Source organism: Gorilla gorilla, chromosome 6, assembly GCF_029281585.2.
Source record: "Gorilla gorilla gorilla isolate KB3781 chromosome 6, NHGRI_mGorGor1-v2.1_pri, whole genome shotgun sequence".
NCBI lineage: Eukaryota > Metazoa > Chordata > Mammalia > Primates > Hominidae > Gorilla > Gorilla gorilla.
The window spans coordinates 94,192,663-94,214,322 of NC_073230.2; the positions used below are offsets into that span (position 1 = coordinate 94,192,663).

At 34.8% G+C, this 21,660-nt stretch overlaps 1 protein-coding gene across 12 annotated transcripts in view; it reads left to right on the forward strand.

Annotated features, from left to right (window-relative positions):
• The window catches only part of SGCE (sarcoglycan epsilon), a 70,777-nt gene that overhangs the window by 9,971 nt on the left and 39,146 nt on the right, over positions 1-21,660 (forward strand). For 5 of the 12 annotated variants that reach the window (XM_019031480.3, XM_004045771.3, XM_019031481.3 and 2 more), the window contains exons 2-3: positions 16,458-16,580; positions 17,939-18,096. In XM_019031480.3, the coding sequence (XP_018887025.2) occupies positions 16,458-16,580; positions 17,939-18,096 (281 nt within the window). Of the gene's footprint in view, positions 1-6,834; positions 6,943-16,457; positions 16,581-17,938; positions 18,097-21,660 lie in introns of all 12 variants that reach the window. The other 7 variants (XM_019031478.4, XM_019031476.3, XM_019031477.3 and 4 more) reach the window with 2 other exon arrangements.

Genomic DNA, 21,660 nt, shown 5'->3' on the forward strand with positions numbered 1-21,660 from the left:
TTGAGTCTTGCTCACACATAACTTTTTGCTTTTGTTGCATTGCTTCCTCTGAATAAATATCTAAAAGCTTATGAGAGTCAGAATATAAATATCGATGTAATTCATTTCTTACTACATCAGGCTTCCCTCAAAAGGGTTAAACTGCAGCCCTCAACTTGGCTAAGTGCAGAGAATGAGGACTGGCTGAGATGCCATCTTTTTAGTCCTTGGACAACCAATGTAGTGGAGTTTGGTATGGCTGTTGCCTCTTCTGAGTAGCCTCTACAGTTGACTCTACTATATATTTCTATAGAATATCATTTTTCATATGTGTCATGATTGTGGAAAAAAATGAGAATGCAGTATTATTATATAATGCCACTTGTAGTGATGACAGTTTTTTTTCATTTGAAGATATATTTTTAAAAACGATTGTATTTAAAGAAATCCAAAATTTTCTTCAAATTAGTTGAAGAGTAAATGTAATAATAGTTTTCATTTTTTGGAGACATCATTATATGCTAGGCATTCTTCTAAAGTTCTTAAATACATTATGTCATTTAATACTCAACAGTATGTCACTGATATGGGTACTGTTCTATTCCAGATGAGGCACGGAAACATTGAGTAGCTTGCCCAGTGGACAAAAATTAGGATTTGAACCCAGACACTCTGTCTGTAAAGACTGATGTTAAACACTACCTTTCTGTACTACAGTTTTATTTCACTCTAAAGTCTCTTATGTCTAATTTTTTTAGCTTCTTCTGGCATTCTTCATTTAAAGCCTTGCTGTAACATTTCTTTTAGGATTATCTTTTCCCAACTCCTTTCAGAGGTTGGGGTAAACAGTCCTCCTCAGTAAAGCCATTTTTTTCCCCATAGGTTCCAAAACTTAAAGCTTTCTTCTTTCAACAAATTGTTTTTGTTCTTGTTTTGGTGCCCATAGTGCATGAGATTAATTTCCACTGCACAGCAGTAGCATAGTAATGGTGATGGGAACTTTGGCTTTCTATATGAAAAAATATATATACATAAAAATGTGTATATCATTTTGTGTAAGTACATTCTTTGATTGCACAACAAAATCACCTAACAATGCATTTCTCAAAAAGTATCCCCATTATTAAGCAATGCATGACTGTATTTGGGGGTAGTATTGATGTGTTCATGACATAGACTTTGCAGTCAGCCACGAAATGGGTTCAAAATTCAACTCTGCCACTTAGTAAACATAAGACCTGGGGTGAGTTAACATACTTTTCTTAAACTTGGTAGTCTCATTGTAAAATAGAGTGAATACTACCTACTTCACATAGTCATTGTAAGGATTACATTAGTTAATATGTGTACAACCCTTGGTGTAGTATCCGGCACTTAGTATTTAAGACATTGTAGCTAAAGAAAAGTAATGGCCAACTTACATTTTTTAGAGAGAAAAATGTAAAAATAATGTTTTGATGTAGGAAACAATTTTAAAAGAAATGAGGAGAATTGCATAAAAGAAGGGAAGAGAAAAATGTAGAGGGTCAGGGAGCAGCGTGACAACTTGGATGGGGATGGTAAGAGAAGGGAAGGGATGCCGGACACGTGAGCTATATAACCAACTTCTGAAAACAAAGTCTTTCATCCCCCTTACAGTGGAATATGAAAGAGACAAATGAAGTAGTGGACAGAGAAAGACTTGACAGTTTGCTTTTAAGGTGAGTATGATAATCAGATTAAATTTCATTTGGCATATCCGGCTGTTTACTTGGACAGTGATGTCTGAATAAGTTATTATTTATTATTTCCATTCCTTGATATTCTGATTAGCTCATCAGCAATCAGTCACTATTCACAGCTCTTCAATTACTTTTATTAAATAGCAATCCTCTCCTCCCCCAGTCAGCAAATTATTCAGGTTTGGGAAACAGTAATATCTCTTCAGAGAGTGCTTGCCCCAGGCCAGATGAAATGTAGTCATGCCGCTACAAGACTCAAAATGAATCGTGGAATCTTAAGAGAAACTTTAACTGTCATATGGTTTCTAGGGAAGGTGAAGGCATGCCAACCACCTTTGGATTAATTTAGGCTTTGATGATTTTGAAGGGGGAACATTGAAAAGATGATTAAATTATGTACAGTGATATCCTGGCTAATTGTGTGAATGCCTTCTTAGCTTGGGCTTTGTAAATGCAAGATGCATATGATGTTTTGTTTTTGTGTTTATGAACTAGAGTAAAACTCACACCCAGATATAATTGTAATGTAGATTACCATGAACCTGGTGAGCACAGTGGCGTTCTCTTCCTTTTAAGATTCCTGAGGATAGTCCAGTGTCTTTGGAGGAAGTCCAAGAACCAGTCTCGACAAGGTTGACATATCTTTACACATTAGATTTAATCTTGAAAAGTTGTAGGTAGGATAAATATTTTAAATATTGAGTTATATTTTTCCGTCCTAGAGAAATCCATTCTCACATAAAAAAATGCATTGGTCTTTTTCTAATGAAAATTAAACTTTAAAATACTAGCCTTTTTCAATGAGTGTTCTGTACTTGTCAATGTACAGAATACAATACTTTTCTATACAAGAAGTTAGTCCAGTGGATCCATGATATTGGACACACAATTAAAAATAAATAGTTATTTCCGTATTATTAAAGTTTCTCCCTCAATATGTGGGGCTTGGTTTAAGCACATCATTCGTGGCATCGTGTCTTGCCTTTAGTGATATTGCCTGGGGAGTAGAGCCATAAAACATTGTGCTTTTATTGAGATTTATTGGACTTCAGTCTTCTGTGGTCAAAGTAGGACTTCATCTGGATCAATACAAACTTTTAAAAAATGAATGTGTTCAAAAGCAGTGCTGGCCTTGAAATACAGCAACATCTGTGTGTTGTGTTTAAACTATTCTACCCTGCCTCTCTGTTTAAACAATTGAGACACCAATTCAATTTGCTTTTTGAATCCTGTAAAAGCCAACTAGACTGCCCTTATGCAGGACCTGGAAAGTATGAGCAATGATGCATTGATTCACGAGCCAAGGACATGTAGTGGTGTTAAATCTTATGCTGGGTTAGTAGGATTCTAAAAGCAAGAGTGTAAGAAAAAATTCCATAGACCTAAAATTATCCTAGTAAATCCTTTAAATAGCCCATAAGGTATAATATGTGTAATTTTGTGTATAAAACTCTGAACAATAATTCTTATGCACAACATAGTCTGAGAACCACTGAGCTAGAATAAAGGAAGGAACAAAAGAGAAGCTGCCTGGGCACTCACCCCATTCTTTCTTTATGGTAACTACCCAGTTCATGGAGAAATGGAGAGTTCTATAGAGTGTCTGCTTGCCTGCAGGATTTACTTCATTATGCTTTAAGATTAAGCCCCTATAATCTTCAGACACATTAATAGATGATTTGGTTTTGTAAGGATTGAATTAGACAGTATATGTGAAAGTACCTTGCTCAGGAGCTGGTGATGGGAAGCAGTTAAATCTAAATGTTGCTTGTCATATCCACAAATACATTGTTCTTTGGAACATTGTAGAGAAGAATTTGGCCACCTGTTTCTTGTCCTTCTAGTTGGGATATTCCACTATCCAGCAAGGTCTTGCATGTTTTTACAAATTGATTGTATCTGTAAATCAGCTGGAGGTTGGAATGGGTAGGGTTTTCAGGTAATAGTTTATATTTCTTTGGGTTCTGTAATGGCTCCTCTGTCTTCTAGAGTTCACAGTTTTGTATGTGAATTACCTGACGGAATTGTGTAACCCATCTACCTAGACTCTCCATGGTGGAGTCATGAATATGTGTTTTAGAATTTTTTATTGTGTATATTTTGGGGATACATGTGAATATGTATTTTGGGGGAGCTGCCTACGTGCTTCCTATGTAACCAGCATGTTGCTTTTGGAACATAGCCATCAGGAAAACCCTGGGGGTGGAGTATTTTGCCACAAGAGACTATTAGCATTTCTGATCCTGTTTTAGCTTAAATTATTGGGAAATGCCTCCTGTATTATTCATCTAGATTTAAAAATACATAACTTCCGTTATTAAATAAACCATTTATTAGAGAAATTCATAAGATTGGTCATTTAGTAGATAAAATTAATATTCTTAATTTGACATATATTTTAAATTGAATACAAACTCAGTAGCTTATTTTGGGGGGTGCTGTGGATTTTGATTTGTACTCCTAGGTGTCACTGACATGATCACCTGAGGTTTTGTTTGTTTTTAATAACCTGGGTTTAACAACTTTTTAAAATTTTAATTATGGATATGTAATAGTTGTACATATATAAAGGGTGCCTGTGACATTTTGATACAAGCATACAATGTGTAATGATTAAATCAGTAACCTTGGTTTTAGCCGGCTGCAGTGGTCCCAGCAGTGGTTGTAGTCCTAGCTACTTGGGAAGCTGAGGTAGGATGATTGATTACTTGATCCCAGGAGTTCTAGTCCAGCCTGGGCAACATAGTGGACCCCATCTCTAAAAAACACTACTACTACTACTAATAATAATAATCTGGGTTTTGAATTGTATTCTTTTCTCATTTTGAAGGGTTGGATTTTTCATAATTTAGTTTAAGTTCAGATTTTTACTGAAAATTCAGTTTGAAAAGGAAATATGCCTTTTATTTCTGATTTATTAAGGTGGGGAGCTCTTTTAAAGTTAATGCTGTACCCCACTAACTGTTGCTGTCTTCACTTTCCTTTCCTTTTCTCATGCCCAAAGTATTTTCCTTACTTCCACATGCTTGGTCCTACCCATTCTACCTTTTCTTGGATTGTATCTTATCAGTTATGCTCCTGTTCTTTATCCTTAATCTCTTCCCCCCTTACATCTTTTCCTCTATTTAGATACAAAATATGTCATCCCTACTAAAATAACCAACCTTCTGTCCACCTTGCTACTCTTCAGTCTATCATTTGATCTTTTTGCTTCCCTATTCTGACCAGTGTTCTTGAAAGATTAACTGTAATTTCTGCATCTACATCTTGACCTTTTGCAGTTTGGCTTCTACTCTCACCACTTTATCAGAACTCCACTTTCAAGGAGTCACCAGTAACTTCTCACTTTTCAAATCTAGCAGTCTTTTCTAAGCTCTCATCCTCTTTGACCTTTTTGCAGTAAGTGAGGATGTTGATCACACTCTCCTTCTTGACATCTCTCTTCCGTTGGCTTATGTTACTCTTCAGACTTCATTTTTCAACCTCTGTGACTGCTTCTCTCTTCTTTCTTTGCTGAATCATCCTCTGCTTTTGATATTTTAATGTATTTATTAACATGTTGTTTTGCTTTTGCTGTCCCTCTTACCTTTTGAGCATTCTTTCTTACTGCATTTCAGGTCCAGAAGTTAGGACAGGCCGGGTGCGGTGGCCCACACCTGTAATCCCAGCACTTTGGGAGGCCGAGGTAGGCGGATCACCTGAGGCCTGGAGTTCGAGACCAGCCTGCCCAACATGGTGAAACCCCATCTCTACCAAAAATACAAAAATTAGCCAGGCATGGTGGTGCACGCCTGTAGTCCCAGCTACTCCAGAGGTTGAGGCTGGAGAATCTCTTGAACCCAGGAGGCGGAGGTTGCAGTGAGCCGAGATCGCGCCACTGCACACCAGCCTGGGCAACAGAGTGAGACTCCATCTCAAAAAAACAAAAACAAAAAACAAACAAAACAAACACACAGAAGCTAGGACGAATCCCATGGGCAATTCTTGGGCTGAGCTGAATCCACAAGGAACTTACCTAAAGTAGCCCAAGGGAGAATAGGATGGAGAGCCAATATTGTAATCAGAAAAAATGGTGCCCAAATCTATCATGTCTAAAATGTAAGGGTGAAAAATCAGAGAGTAGACAGCAGATTGGCAGTCTGGATGGTGAAAAACAGGATCAATAAGAAAAGGAACATATATTTGCTCCAGATCACTTTCTGTGTAAGAGCCTGATGTATGTGTTACCAGGGACATGGTATCTTTAAGGAATCACACTAGGGCTTTGGCTTCAATAATCATTTCTCTGGAGAAGAACTTTAAATCTGTATGTGAAGCCCCATTACATTATCTTCTTCTTCTCAGATAGTTTCACCTAGATGTCCAACTAGTACCCTAAGTTTAACATATCCTGAATCAAATTAATCATCTTTCTCTTGAAACTGACTTTTCTGAGGTTCCTAAAGTATTGCTATTCTATGTCATTCTAGATAAAAAATTCAAAGGCGTCTTTGATTCTCCTTTTATCCCTACACCTAGCAGTTTGAAAAAGTATTGTCAGTATTATCTCCATTATCTCCATGTCAGTATTATCTCCATTACAAGGTGTCTTGTAATTGGCACCACTTTTTGTTTCCTTGTGCTTCACCCTGACTGCTATCTGTCACTCTTGCAGTAGCCCCTACTTAGTATTCCTTAACCCCTAGGCTAGTCATTGCTGCCAGTGTGAGGAAAATTCAACTGTGAATTTAAAAGGTACTTTAAACTTAACACAACATTCCTAGCCAGAGATAATTGCTTCCCCATTAGTGTTCTTATAGCACGTATGCTTTCTACCATTTGTGTGTATAATTAGTATGATTTATTATATATGTGTGTGTGTATATATGTGTATGTATGTATATGTATATGTACATGAATTGCCAATCCCCGTAGATTGTAAGCTCCTTCAGGGGCAGGAACTATGCCTTGGTTGTCTTCTATCCCCACATACTCCTTGTATTGACATACAACAAATATTTGCTGACTAGAATTAAACAGTTAGCTGGGCTGGAAGGAATCTGATCCCAGTTAATTGTAGGTGATCTGTGACAGTCATTTTAAAAAATCATGACATTAATTTCATTTTTTTGTACATTTGTTTTATTCTGAAAAGCTTTTTTATTAAGCTGTGCTGATGGCATAAATGGAACAGTTAACTGGAAGACCAGACAGGCCAACAATTTTATTATCAGCAGAAAAATGGCTGCTGGGATGAAAGATGGTGAGTTTAGGTTGTAAATCTAAATCCCTTTGGGGGAGCCAATTAAATGTCTGCTTCCAATAGTCTCTTCCGTTTTTTAGTCATGTGTGGCTTTTTTTGTTGTTGTTAGTAAGTCTGAAAAACTAAAATTTTGTTTTCCTAATCTTCTAAAACTTCTGTTTTAGATCCCGTGTGTTCTTATTCCATTATTTTTCAAGTCCTTTTCCTTGGCTGTAGCTTTGCCCTTTTTAAAGAAAAACTAAAAACCATTCCTATGTTTTTAACTTACCTTTTATCCAGTCACTAGCTTGCCACTTATAAAAATTGTCCTACTGTGGTTACTATAACAAGTTATTTATAATATTGAAAAACGTGCATTTAACATGTATCATTTTAAATAGCATGTATGTAACCTTGGAAAAATAATCATATTTTGGTTAATTTTGGATGATTCTTGTTGCAAAACCAAATTGATATGTTTTGCCATTACTTAGTGGCACTTGTTTTCTATTGGAAAGATGACTTGACCTGTAAATGATTGATTGATCCTTCTAAATTTTTCTTCAGTATCTATAAATGTGACCATCAGCAATATTCCAGGACCTTTGAAATAACACATTTCATTATGGAGAAAAGGCATTACTTAACAGTCAAAATATTAGTTGTTTTCAAAATACCAGTTACCATTATGAACTTGCACTTAATATTTCTTTTTTTTTTTTTTTGGCTTTATGATCCTTCACACAGAATATTAACTACATGTGTTCATGAACATCAGCAGAATAGTAGTTTCTCTAACTTTGGAGCAACCAAAATGTCTATAAAAATAATAGTAATGTTAAAATGTTTTGAAAAGAACAGTAATTTTATGTGATAATATGATAATGCCAGATGAAACCTGCTGGGTACTTGTGGGATTGATTCCTGGCTTACTTCATTTTCTTCATACATCTCTGAAGTTGGGCATCACTAACATTTTTATAGCTGGAACCAAATTATTCTTCAGCTGGACACTTCTACCCCCAGATCTCTTTCACAATGGGACAAAGTTTCCCAACATCTATTTTCTCAAGTGACTTTGAAACAAACCTACAAATACCTGTGTATTTTTAAGGAATTTTCCTTGCTAAGATCTGTAAGAAAACATAGAGTTTCATACAAATAACTTCTCATGAAAAGATCACAAAAATTTGTTTTAAAAAGCACTAGATGCACTTGTTCCAGGACACAGGCCCATGATCTCATAGTTCTTTTCCCCACATTCTCTTTAGATATTGCCATCAGATTCTCCCAAGTTCCTTCAAGGGAATCACCCCTGATTACACCCTTATCTGGCTGGTTTCTTGAGCAAGCTGAGGGCCATTGGCTTCTTTGACACAGTCACTCTTCCTTTTTTCTAATCTATTTTCTGGTTATGGGTCCCCGGTGTCCTTCACTGTTGCAATCTGCACTGCACTTCTGCTCTGTCATCTCCAAAGGATTTGGGACATACCCTGGTTCCTTGTGCCTCACCGAGGATCTCTGAAGACTCTTCCTCTGGACTTCACATCATTTTTCACTAGATTGCAGTCATCCCTTTTCTTCAGTCTTTTCTCTTTATCTTTGATCCCTGGAACCTCTATCCTCTCTGAGCATGCCTCTCTCTCCTCTTGCTGTTATATTTCCAAAAAAAAAATACTCTCTCAACAGCTGCTGCACTCAGCAGAGTCATCTATTATGGTGCTGTTCTCAGGGAAATGCATTTCAAGACCTTGACATATAGTGTCATCTAGAATCTCTAAGAGACGCCAGTCTCTTCCTGTTTCAAACTTCATACTGTCATTGAACCTCACACTGATTTTCTCCTTGGGACCCAAGAGATAACTAGAGTTTTCAGAATAGAAATGATCACTCCATCTTGAATCTACTGAGGTAAAGAGTTTCAATTATCACATTTTCTTATTTCTTCAGTTTAGCTTGATCTCATCCTTTAGATTATTTTTCTTTCTTCTCATCCTATTTATATCCTATCATTATAGTTCTGAATTATCAAGATACCTTATACAGGGAGTAAATTTTGTCAACTGTATGAGAAGAATTGTTTTATCACTTTTAAAATTATAATAACAAATACTAGTAACTTGTATGGCAAGGCCATTTTAAATGCTGTCTCAGATATAGAATGTTCTTTGAGATGTTCTTGACCATGAATCCCAGTCATCTCTTTTAGAAAATTTCAAGAGAGCACAAAAGATGATAGGATCATTTATATATAAAATAAATTTAACAAATGTATGTTTTGTGTAGCTTTTTTTTTTTTTTTTTTTTTTTTTTTTGAGATGGAGTTTCGCTCTTGTTGCCTAGGCTGGAGTAAAATGGTGTGATCTCAGCTCACTGCAACTTCCTCCTCCTGGGTTCAAGCGATTCTCCTGCCTCCTGAGTAGCTGGGATTATAGGCACCCACCACCACGCCCTGCTAATTTTTTGTATTTTTAGTAGAGATGGGGTTTCACCATGTTGGCCAGGCTGGTCTTGAACTCCTGACCTCAGGTGATCTGCCCGCCTTGCCCTCCCAATGTGCTGGGATTATAGGCGTGAGCTGCCAGGCCCAGCAAAGAATATTCCAATTCTTAGCTAAAGTGGTAGGATGGTACTTCTTCTGTAAATAGGATTCCAAGGAATTTGAATGCCTTAACTTTTGACATTCTACCTCAGCACCCAGTAAGTGGTTACAAAAGTAATAAGGAATACTCCAGATATGGACTATGGAATCTCTTCTTTTTTTCCCTGGAATGGGAGTAGGGGACCTACTTGAGCAAGCTGAGGGCCATCAGCTTCTTTGACACACCCACTCTTCCTTTTTTCTGTTTTCTAGTTATGGGTCCCATAGGCTTGAAGCAGTCACTTAGTCCCTCTACGTTCAATTTTATTATCTATAAAATGGACTGAACTCTCCAGGAGAGCAAATGCGTGCAAACTCTGATTGTTAGTAACTGTCAGGAATCCTGGGTTAAGTAGGAGGCAGAGGCCATATGCAGGTAGGAAATAATGTTATGATCTGTCTCTTAATAAAGAAATATATTTGGCATGCCCAGACAGGATGACATATAAAGCTCTTTTCAATGTAGCATGCTATGACACTAAGCTTATTGATCACCAATTAGCAATGGTTTGCAACCTTTTTCCGATTGACATTTAAAAAACACACACACATGAAATCACACAATAATCAAGATGTTTAGTTCCACTTTGGAAAAACTGAAAGTAAGTGGTTTTAGTTGGGGAAAATATCACGAAGAAACTCTTCTGCTTTTTTGTAGAAGATTCAAGTAATGGTTTCCTCTCCTACTTCACGTAAAGAAAAGTGGCCATATCTCTTAGAGAAATGAAGTTTACAAAGACACTGTAATGCCTTCTTAGTGATGGATTCCACAGCCAAGGCATGGACTATCTGTGACTGAAAAAAAACAATAGCTGGCCAATGCCAGATGAATGGCCTGCAGTACTTTGATGTTGAGTGAATTAAAGGTGAAGGGCAGACTGCTGAGAAAAGCTTTTGATTCAAAGCCAAGATTCATAAAGTTGTATTGATAAAACACAAGGTAAATCTTAGTGAGAAAAACAAAAACAAAAACAGGTTGTCTAACTGGCTGGATATTGATATCTCTTAAAATATTTCTCTACAGCAATTACCTGGCTTAATAATTAAATTTCAATTTGACTGTAGTAACAACATGTTAAAAAAATAAATTAGAAAGGAATCCATAAATGTATCAGGCTATGCAAACTTTGAAATGAGTTCTTTTGATGCAGAGACAGCAAGTGAGATTTGCCTCTTGTTCAATTCCTGTGTATACAGGGACTCTGAATCTCATAAAGAGTTTTTAGATGTTAAAACTATAAAATATGAGACGAGAAGTATTATTTTTTGTCAGTACTTAACATTTTTAATTATCAGGGATGATGATACCTAGTTGCTTAGGCAACAATTTATTTTAAAAGATACAGCAGATAGGTGGCTGTTTAGTACTCTCTTTGTATCCTCAACATACCTTAAAACCTTCTTAATCATTCTTATCCAACACATTTTTTTAGATAATACTTACTGTTAAGGCAATACTTAAACTAAGTTCAAATTACTTGAACAACTAATTTCCTAGCTGTGAAATATATACTATCATATTTAAATAATTTGAACATAGTTAAAACATCTTTGCGATGCTTCCCAATGAACAGCTTCCATCTTCAAACTCTTCATGTGAGAAACAAATTGATGAAATTGAAATGCTTTTAGAAATAGACTTTAATTGCTTATTAATAAGTTACTTATTAATTATATTGTGTTATAGTATCTTAGGCTGATTTAGCTATAACTAAGGGCAACATATCATTTAATCCATAGATCTCTTTGTTTAAATTGTGCAGTGTATTTCCCACTTACCGAATATGTAAGTAATTGTTTTATACAATGCATTCAATCCATTTTTTATTTGACAGTTCATAGTTATGTAATATATGGGTTGAATTAAGACTTTCAATTGTACACCTATTTATTTGTGAATGTATTTTATAACAAAGTTTCTGCTGCCATCACCTTAAGTAATGGCTCTCTCTCAAGTATAGTAAGATCATCTATTCAGAAGTGTACTGAGTCAACTAAGAACCAGGAAATACGCCACAAAAGAGTCTTTCGGCAGCCAAAATAGATGCTGCGAATGCAGGCTCCTGTCTTTTACATCTAGCAGAGCCCTATGTGCGTTAAACAGCACGCATTTGTTTTTACTTCAATGTGCAACCCTGCCTCATTTGGTAGTCTGGTTTCTAAACCTGCAGCCGATTAATAACAGCAAATTAGAGGGGATAGAGAAGCTGCTATGGGAAACATACTGATAGCAATGAGAAATGACAGCTGACAACTTGTCTACAAAAGAGAAAACAAAATCTGTAAAACACACAACCTTAAAAAGCATTAGCAGACTGGGACCCACAGTGTTATCGGTAAATGACAAGGCAACCAAACGGTCCGTACGGGTATCACCGTATAATAGAGCAGAGTGCAACAACTGATGTACAAAATGATGATCTTATACCATCATGAAAAAGAATCAACTGCAGAGTACTTCAGAAACATCAGCTCTGTGGAACAATTCATTTCATGTGGTTCTGGTAAACTGAGATTTTATGAGATCCTTGTAAACCTTAAAAATTAGAAAATGATGATATAAATGGACATTTTAAAGTGATTAGTTTATTAATAAAGCATCTATAAGAGAGACCTAAACATACTGGGTACCTAATAAAAGTCACCCGGACATAAATATTGACAATACTTTATGACTTTCTTCTCTAAGATTTCAGAAGAGAGATGGCTTTAAGATTTAAAACTAGCTCAAACTTGCAGGGTCTTATACTCAGTTGTTATTTTATCTTTATAGCCATGTAATTGTTCTTGGTGATGCAGAAAAAGAACTGGCAAGTGTTCTCTGGACATTTTTGTAGTGAAGGGGCTGTGTGTGTGCCTGTGCTTATGCATATGCCATTAAGAATAATCATTGTGAGAATTGTGAAGTTATATGCTGTGGATTCATTGGCAGCATACCACCATAATACTTTCAAAATTTAATGTTTACTAAATACATTCAAACTTGCTTTGAAGGTAATTGTAATAAGCACACGTGCACACCCATATATTTTCATTATGGAGAGAGAGTTTCCACTGGACTATTAGTAAAGGAAAACAAGACATTGTTTAGCTAGCATGAGGTCCCTTTTTTTTGCTACTGCTTTCATGGTCTGTTATTTGATTCTGGGCTCTATGCTGTCACATAATATAGAGTTGTTGAAATGGCTGCAGATTCTATACCCTGTGAATGAAACATACAGATAACAGTTTTGTGAACAAGGTTTTGGTAACATGGTGATGAGATACATTGGATCTATGTTTAGGGAGAGCGAGATAATGATCCCAGCTACTTGCTTACATACCTCTTTGGCTCTCTCTTCTCAGATATGTAATTATTACTTAAAAAATTCTGTTCCTTATGACTACCTGTCTTCAGAAGTTTTTAATCTTTGTAAATCTAGCTATGCTTGCTATTTGGAGATGATATTGTTGACCTCTTGCGGGTTGGACTTTTGGTCTCATTGTTTTTCCCGTTAATAGTGATAGAATTGCATGGATTTAACCACCCATAGGTTTCCAGTTTCATTTATATCTAGTGGCGTATGTTTGCAGAGGTAATGGATTTGCAGCCGTAGAAGATTGCAAAACCATGCGATACACAGAGAGGCCAGACGCTGTTACCTTGGCTTGATTAGCATGGCACTGTACACATGTATATTTCAGAGATTATTAGATCTTAGTGTTGTGGATTCTTAGAGTGTTTAAATTTGATTTTCAAGACTTGCTCTTAAGGAAAACAACATGCTTTAAGCTTATGGTTTGTGAGTGCTGCCTAGGCATATGTGACTGCAACATGTGTTAACTGTTAGTAATAGCCTCTGTGGGTGTTGGAGCGGACCCCATCAGCTTTATTTATATAGCTCATGTTTAGAACAAGAACCTATAGCTTCGAATTCTCTGTGTCATTTGTTGTTTTTGAAAGGAAGCATAGGTGTAAATACTGCCCAAATTGCCTCTGTTGAAGAGCTATTTGTTTTGCAAGTAACAAATGCGAAAGGGAAAGGCAAAGGGCACTCCTCTAAAATGTTGTGTGGGTGCCTGTAATTTAAACTGATGCTACAGAAAGGAAGTATTATTTTTACAAACAAAACACAGTGGCTTAGTCATTTTCCATTTCTAGATGAATGTGTCATACATCTGTATCATGTTTTTCTCAAAGTGAATGGCATACTATACTTAAAGTGAAGCAGCCTTTACTGTGGAGTTGCCAAGGTAACTGACCAGCAAGTATGCAGTTCAGCAGATTGCTGAAAGGCAATTGAGTACACATGAATAAAGAAATGTGCTTGTCATCTTCAAACCCAGGAGGGCCATGGTAGATTGTGTCTTGGCTCTGTAGAACGCAGAAATGTTTTTTATAAAAGCAGAAACTGAGATGTTCTATGCAAGTTCTTGAAGTGAGATGATATGGAGTGGCAGGTACCCTTTCTTTAATGGTTCCACTTCAGGACCTGTGGAGGGCAATGTAGAAAATGGAATCATTTCAGTATTATTTAATATGAACAACCTTTCATTTTGCTTTGTTAGCTAGCTTTTACCACCTTATAGCAGCAAATACTAAGGGAGACTGTTAGTTTATAATGTCAATGAAGGATGATAATCTACAGAATGCTACCCCTCTAAGTATTACATATATTTAGTTCACTAATAGGAAACTTGTGTTTACCTCTGCCGTACTTTGTATTAGAATGTACTCATCCATTCCATAGGCATTGATACAATTATTCAAATATACCAGACCCTCTTCTAGCTGCCGAGAAAATAGCAAGGTAAATAAAACTTAGTGCTGTACTTCAAGGTATTTTTAATCTCTAGAAAGAATAAATTAGATAATTAGATAAACTACAAAGAGATTCCTTTAGATTATTTGTAATGTTCTCTGCTTTGGATGTAGGGTTGTGATCCTGAATTTAAATACTTTGATATACAGAGTGAAATGACTTTTTAGCAGGAGTTCAAAACTCCCTATTTTGACTCTTCTTTTCTTCCCAGTTTTGCCTCCCCCTACCTTAAATTTACCTCAGGATCCAGCATTACTGACTTAATTCCCTTCCCTGAAAGGCCCCCACAGTATCCAGTATTGTATCTTGCACATATGTTCACTGTGAAATGCTGAAATTCCACATCTCTGAGTTTCAGAATCCTACTACTGTAGTACTTTAAGAGCCATATTGAATTCCACTTCTTCCATAAATCTTTTCCGAATCTGTCCAACCTTAATTGCTCCTCCCATATTTCCAGGTGTTGCCAAAGCAGTTTTACCTCTGGGATAATACCTAGTTAGGTGGATGTTGGTCTCCCAAACCAGATGGTGAACTCCTGGAAAGCAGTGGCAGGGTCTCTTTCATCTTCATATTCCCCATAGCACCTCACATTCAGGGTACATTGTGGTATCAAACTGGTAAAAAAAGAAAAGTATAAAATTCTCATCTTTACTATTTTTCTGTGATTCATTCATTCTTGTTTTGGGGAATGGGATTATTCCTGCTGGTAAGTACATTGTTCTTGAGTAGAAGTTGGGTACTGTAAATGCCACAGGGGAAGATCACTTATGAATACTAGTACAAAACAAATCAGGAAAGAATAGATCTCTCTGCATACCTAGTTTAAACATAACTTGTAGCTTCCTTCCCTCTGTTACACAGCCTTTGAAGTTATGTTTTTAGTAGTAAATCTGTAGATACGTGAAGCTACAAGTCAAATATTTTAGCTCAGTTCCCCCTTTTCTGGCAGCCATCCACCGAACTGCAGGGACAAGTTTTCACAGATAAAGAAACATTTTGTGGGAGTTTTTATTTTTGTGCTGAAAAATTTAGTTCAGTGATCTTGCTATCCAAGGCTTTTAGTAAGTTGTGAGCTTGGAGTGAGCAGCCTTGTGGTTCATAAGGTTAATTACCATATTTACAAATCCATTAATGACTTAAAAGAAAGAACTGGCCTGATAGGGTTTATCTATCTAAAAATTGCAGCCACTAGCCAATCAGGAAAATAGAAACCCAGAAGAGATTGTAGAAGTGACAAGAGTAACGGCAATAATGTGTTAGTGGAGAAGATGCTATCAGAGCAAAAACAATAAGTGGAAACTAATCAAAACAATTGGTCATTTTAATGTACTCATATCATATGTCTTAAGTAACTGGTAAATCATGAAATTTGCTTATTTCACTTAAATTATTTTGCCTGAATTTTATTATGTAATTATTATTGCTTATTTAGGATGCAGCATAATATAATAGATTATATTGTTTGAATTATTAAATATCAAGATCAGGGAAAATTGAATAAATCATTTCTACAAGAGATGCGAGGAATGAATACCCAGAAAAAGTATCCAATGCATTTTTATAAGTATACGTAAAAACCACATTACATGTATTGATAGTGTTATATAGTCTGACATGCTTTGTCTAGAAAACAATTAGTATAGTATGGATTCTTACCACTTAAAAATTACTCTATGTACTTTGCTTTAAAAAAAAGGAAAGAAGAAAAACATCTGTAGCAATTATGTAGCTGGTCAGTTCTCATGATGTATTTTGTTGGTAATAACTTCAAGTAAAAAGAAATTACCAAAAAGATATTACGGATAGCTTCATTATTTGATAACAGTCTAAAATATTAAATGTGCATAATTTTGTCTATGTAGTGTTTGAAAAGGCTGTAAACACAAATCAAAAGAATTTTTTCCCATTTTGTCCTGAAATCACTTCCATTTAAAACAAATTGTTATTAACAGTTTCCTTGCATGTTGCTTCAGTTTTTCCAGAAATGTCTACATAGTGAGACCCCTCTTTATAAACAGCGTAAGCTGAATTATCAAGGGCGTATCTCATTATTTGTCTTTCTGTCACTTATCTTTCCTCTTTGTTTTCAGTGTACAGTATTTTCTCCAAGGTACACTCCGATCGGAATGTATACCCATCAGCAGGTGTCCTCTTTGTTCATGTTTTGGAAAGAGAATATTTTAAGGGGGAATTTCCACCTTACCCAAAACCTGGTATGTTCTTTGTGAGGAAAAAAAAGCAGTTAACGTACTAAATTTTTTGTTTAATTTGCATAATCTAGACATATATGATGAAATATCATTAACATTATTTCAAATGGTCTAAATATGTGATAAATTGTTATAGGATATTTCTCATTTACAGATTAGAAATTTAATTACAGACAAAAATAATTTATTTTTGAATGTTAAAGAAAGCATATTTCTGGATTCTCAGTCTTGAGTTTTATGTCTCTGACAAGTGATCTACCTATATTCACATGGAAATAATTATAGCTGTAAACTTATGATTTTCTATATTAAGACCTAGATTCTCACATAGTACATTGATTTTTGGAAAACTATACATATGTTGTAGAGGAGAATGAAAAATGGCATTAGGTAAGAGCTTTTAAAAAGCTTTTACAATAGGAGATAATTTTATATAACTCCATAATAATATTATGGAGATTAATTTTTCCTTTTAAGTGATACCAATTATGAAGTCTTATTTAATTCACTATTGGTTTAAATATGTTATTTTGAGTGATCATAAATGCCATCAAGTTAATGAAGATATACAAAGAATAGCAAGAGAAAACATATCATTACAGCTCTTCCTTAAGCAGCAAATAAAAGCGAATTTTCTGAAATTTATATTGTATAAGAATGTTTTTAGCATTAGAATTGATATAACTATTCTTTTTGAAGATTATGTGATGAATACTGTACCTGAAAACTCTTCCACAATATAGTTAGCCATGTTCCTAATAGTATTCAAGAAGATGAAATACGGCTTGTAAAGCATTTAACACAGGGCCAGGATGTGCTAATAAATGATGCTGTTATTATTGCTTGTGATTAATAAATGCTGTCGTTAGTACAGTTGTTATGGATTTGTAATGTCTTTTTCATCCTATCCTCCAGTGTTTTAAAATTACATTATTTTTGTTTTGATGAGACTTTTATAATTTTGGAATATCTTTCATACTCATATGATAGTGTCCAGAGTTTCATGAACGGAATATTTCGCAAAAGAATGAGTACATCAGCATGATTAGGGAATTCTCCTGAAAGATAGTTGTCTCACTGGCAGAACTATATCACTGTTAGGTGACCAAAAATATATTTCCAAGAAAATTGTATGAATCTGCTTTCTTTGTTGCATCAGATTTTGAAACAAATTAAACAACCAAAAGGATTTTTTTAACGTGGTGCCCTAATTTAAATTCCCAGATGGGTTTTGTATGTGTGTATTTAGTTGGCTACAAATGTAAGAAAAAAATTTTAGACAGAATGTTTTGATTGAAACTACCAAAGCAACATGTGTGAAAATAACTGTCTTATGTCTTAATTCTCTGCTTCTTATCTAGGCGAGATTAGTAATGATCCCATAACATTTAATACAAATTTAATGGGTTACCCAGACCGACCTGGATGGCTTCGATATATCCAAAGGACACCATATAGTGATGGAGTCCTATATGGGTCCCCAACAGCTGAAAATGTGGGGAAGCCAACAATCATTGAGGTAATTTACACCTAGAAAGAGCAAAACTATACATATATGTGTGTGTGTGTGTGTGTGTGTGTGTGTGTGTGTATTGTAATTTGAGTTTTAAGTGTTGAAACTAAAGTTACCTGATGGTGGTTTTTAATATTTTGTGCATGGAAACACAGTAGATAACATTTGGAAATGTGCCATTCTTTTCTGTTTATAAAGTTTTTGTTTCAGCTTTTATATTAAAAATGACAGTCTAAATTTGTGAAAAAATATGACTTTAAAAGAAATAGATTATTATAATATGAATTCTATTTGAGAAAATAATTGTAGACTTGATAGACTTATTTGCTCTGTATTTTGAATTCAAGTTTTATGTTCATTGAAATATAGCCATCAACAGACATATACCCCTGCTACGTGCCAAGCATTGTGATAGGTGCTTAGGGATAGAATGATAAATAATAGGTGAATCTTGCCATGTCTTCTTACAATTCAGGGGTTGGAGGACTGGGATGCAAACAAATACTTAGCCAACACTGTAATAACTGCTATAGTAAGAAAGTGCTGTTTGATGCAGAGTTGTAAGAAGGTAAAGAATTTACTTGACAAAGTAGAAGGAAGGCCATCTTGGGCAGAGGAAACAACATGTCAAAATCTTAGAGGTATAAGAAAAGTCACATGGTCTCAGAGAACTGTAAGTGTGGCTGGAATAGGATGTACCCCAATAGGTAAATGATGGGAATGGGAGGCGTTGATGCTGGTAGGGGCAGATCTTTGAGGGCTCTGTAAGCCATCCTGGTATGTTTAGCCTTTATTCTAGAAGTGATGGTGATGTTACCATTCATCAGGTCCTCACCAGCACCTAGCATTGTAGCTGGGAGATACTAGAAATTAACAACAACAAAACAATTGTTACATTGAATCTTTAGTGGGAATTAATACAATACTTTAAAAAAATGAATGGATGTATAAACTAAAAGAATACAGCCTTTCAGAGGATTACATACTATGAATTTTTCTCCAAAGTTTTAGTCAGCTGTGTACTGTGGATGTGAGCTTCCACATTGGCCAATTCAGTTGGAATTGAAGTTTGTATTAACTGTTCAGTGATTTCTATCTATAAATCGTATTCCTTAAGGCAGTGTAGCTATAAGATAGACAGGTACTTAGAAGAAGCATGTTAGTTTGAGCTATTGTCAAATTAATTTTTTTAAATATTCAGTAAAAGTTATAAAAGAAATATATAAATGTAATTCACCACATTATTAGATTAAAGAAGGAAAAACAGCATAATTATCATGATAGTTATGGAAAAAGTGTTTATTAAAATTTACTACCTATTCTTGATAAGAAAAAATAGCTCTTGGCAAACTAGGAATAGAAGTGAAGTTCCTTAATTTGCCAGTTTTTACCAAAAGTAATAGCAAACATCATTCTTCATAGTAAAATGTTAGAGAAATTTCATTTAAATTCAGGAACAAAACCAGAATGACTCTGTCTGATAAATCTATTACAGAATGTATTGGAGGTCCCAGCCAGTACAGTAAAGAAAGAAAAAGAAATTAAATCCCTAAGGATTTAAAAAGAAGAAATGGAAACCATCAATGATATAAATGGTCTGTAGACTATTAAGAATGGCTAGCAGTGAACTGTGAGATCACTATAAATTATTGTTACATTTCTACACATGAATAGCATGTATTGAGAAAATACACGTTTTTAAAAATACCATTGTTAATAGCAACAAAAATGTTGAGGTACTAGGAATAAATCTAACAGAATATATGCCAGGTCTCAAGTCTAGGTAGATTAGGGATTACATGTAAAATGCAAATTTTTAAACAATTATATTAAAATGTAGAAAAATCTCGTTGACCTATGGATAGGGAAGGATTTGTTAAGTAAGACCTAAATATTTTTAAGAGAAAAAATTAATCAATTTCACTATATGAAATTTGTGAATGTCTGTTTATCAACCATTAAACCAGAGCATGATTTAAAAAGACAAGCCACAAACTGGGAGAAGATATTTTCAACACATATAGCTGACTAAGAGTATCTAAAATAAAAACGAAATCCTGCAATTTAATAAGAAACAGATCTTTCACTAAAGAGGAGACACAAACGCCAATAAACTTAAGTAGCTTGCTCTTATGGGTAATGAGGAATATTCAGATGGAGATCACAATGAAAATTTTGCCATCAGTAAAATGCATTGCAGGTGGTTGTGGGAGTTGGCATCACTACTTTGGAAAGCAGTACTGAATATCTCATATAGTTGAGTATCCCTGTACCTTATTATCTGGAAGTCCTACTTCTAGCAATATGCCCCAAAGAAGTACTTGCAAATGCCCTCCTGGAGGCATGTACAATCATGCTCATCAAGCAACATTTGTATAGCACAACACTGGAAAGCCACAGAACAATAGAGACCCAAAAGTCTATCAGCAAGAGAATATATTAATCTTGGTGTATTCACACAGTGAATGTTCAGAGCAGTAGTGAACTTAAGCTTGCCAAGCAATATGGATATGTGTTTTAAACACAATGTTCAATTAAAAAAAAGTACTAGAAGACCACATGTAATAGTTTGCCATTTTGGTAGAGCTCAAAAACAGGCAAACTAAACCATATGCTTTAAGCATTCATGCAATTATAATAAAACTGTATTTTAAATGAATGGATCGTTAAACACCAAATCCAGAATGACTACTTCTGGTTGGGGAGAGGTAAGGGCTTAGGCTAGGAGAGAAACACATGTACTGGGATGGTTTCATAAGAGTTCATTGTGAGTACATTCATTATATACTTTATGACTAACATACAGTGTTATGAATATGTATAAAAATATAGTAAAAAGATAAAAATGAAAGTTTACCATATCTTTCATGTAATATAGGGACTTATCTGTAAATAGCTCATTTTTACATTCATTTATAATAACAGGTATAGTATTTTAAAATATTCTATTTAGTCAAGAATTTTTGTATCTTAAATATATAATATTTAATCATATAAGTCTACTAATTCATTCAGTAGATGTTATCTGAAATATTTAGATTTTAAGTATCTAAAATAGATCAGCTCTGTTTTAGAAATTGGGGAATCAAAAATAAAGTATGCACACATAGACACTCACATTTTCTGCTTTGACGGTCTTCACATCATCATAATAAGTAAAATCTGAGGATATTACAGCAGTTAAATGTCTCATTGGAAGTGATAGAAGGACTACATTCTGTTATAGCTGTTAAAATTAAGCATCAACTATAAAATCAGGTAATAAAATTCTTCCTCCTGATATGAAATATTCTTCACTCCCTTCAATAGTCTACATTATTTAAAAATAAAGACATTTATTGGAATTTATGAAACTTATAATAATGAAATTTGTGATGATTAAGGGAAGGCTACCCATAAAAATATTGCTATTAATTTGAAAAAATCTATTTTTTTTTCTGAGCTGAAGCTTCATGATATTGTAACAAATAGTAGAGGATCATACTTTTTATTGAAAATGTGATTAAATTTTTTGCAGGGTAAACTTTTCAAATGATTAAGTTTCTCAAACAAAATCTATTTTGCATTTTT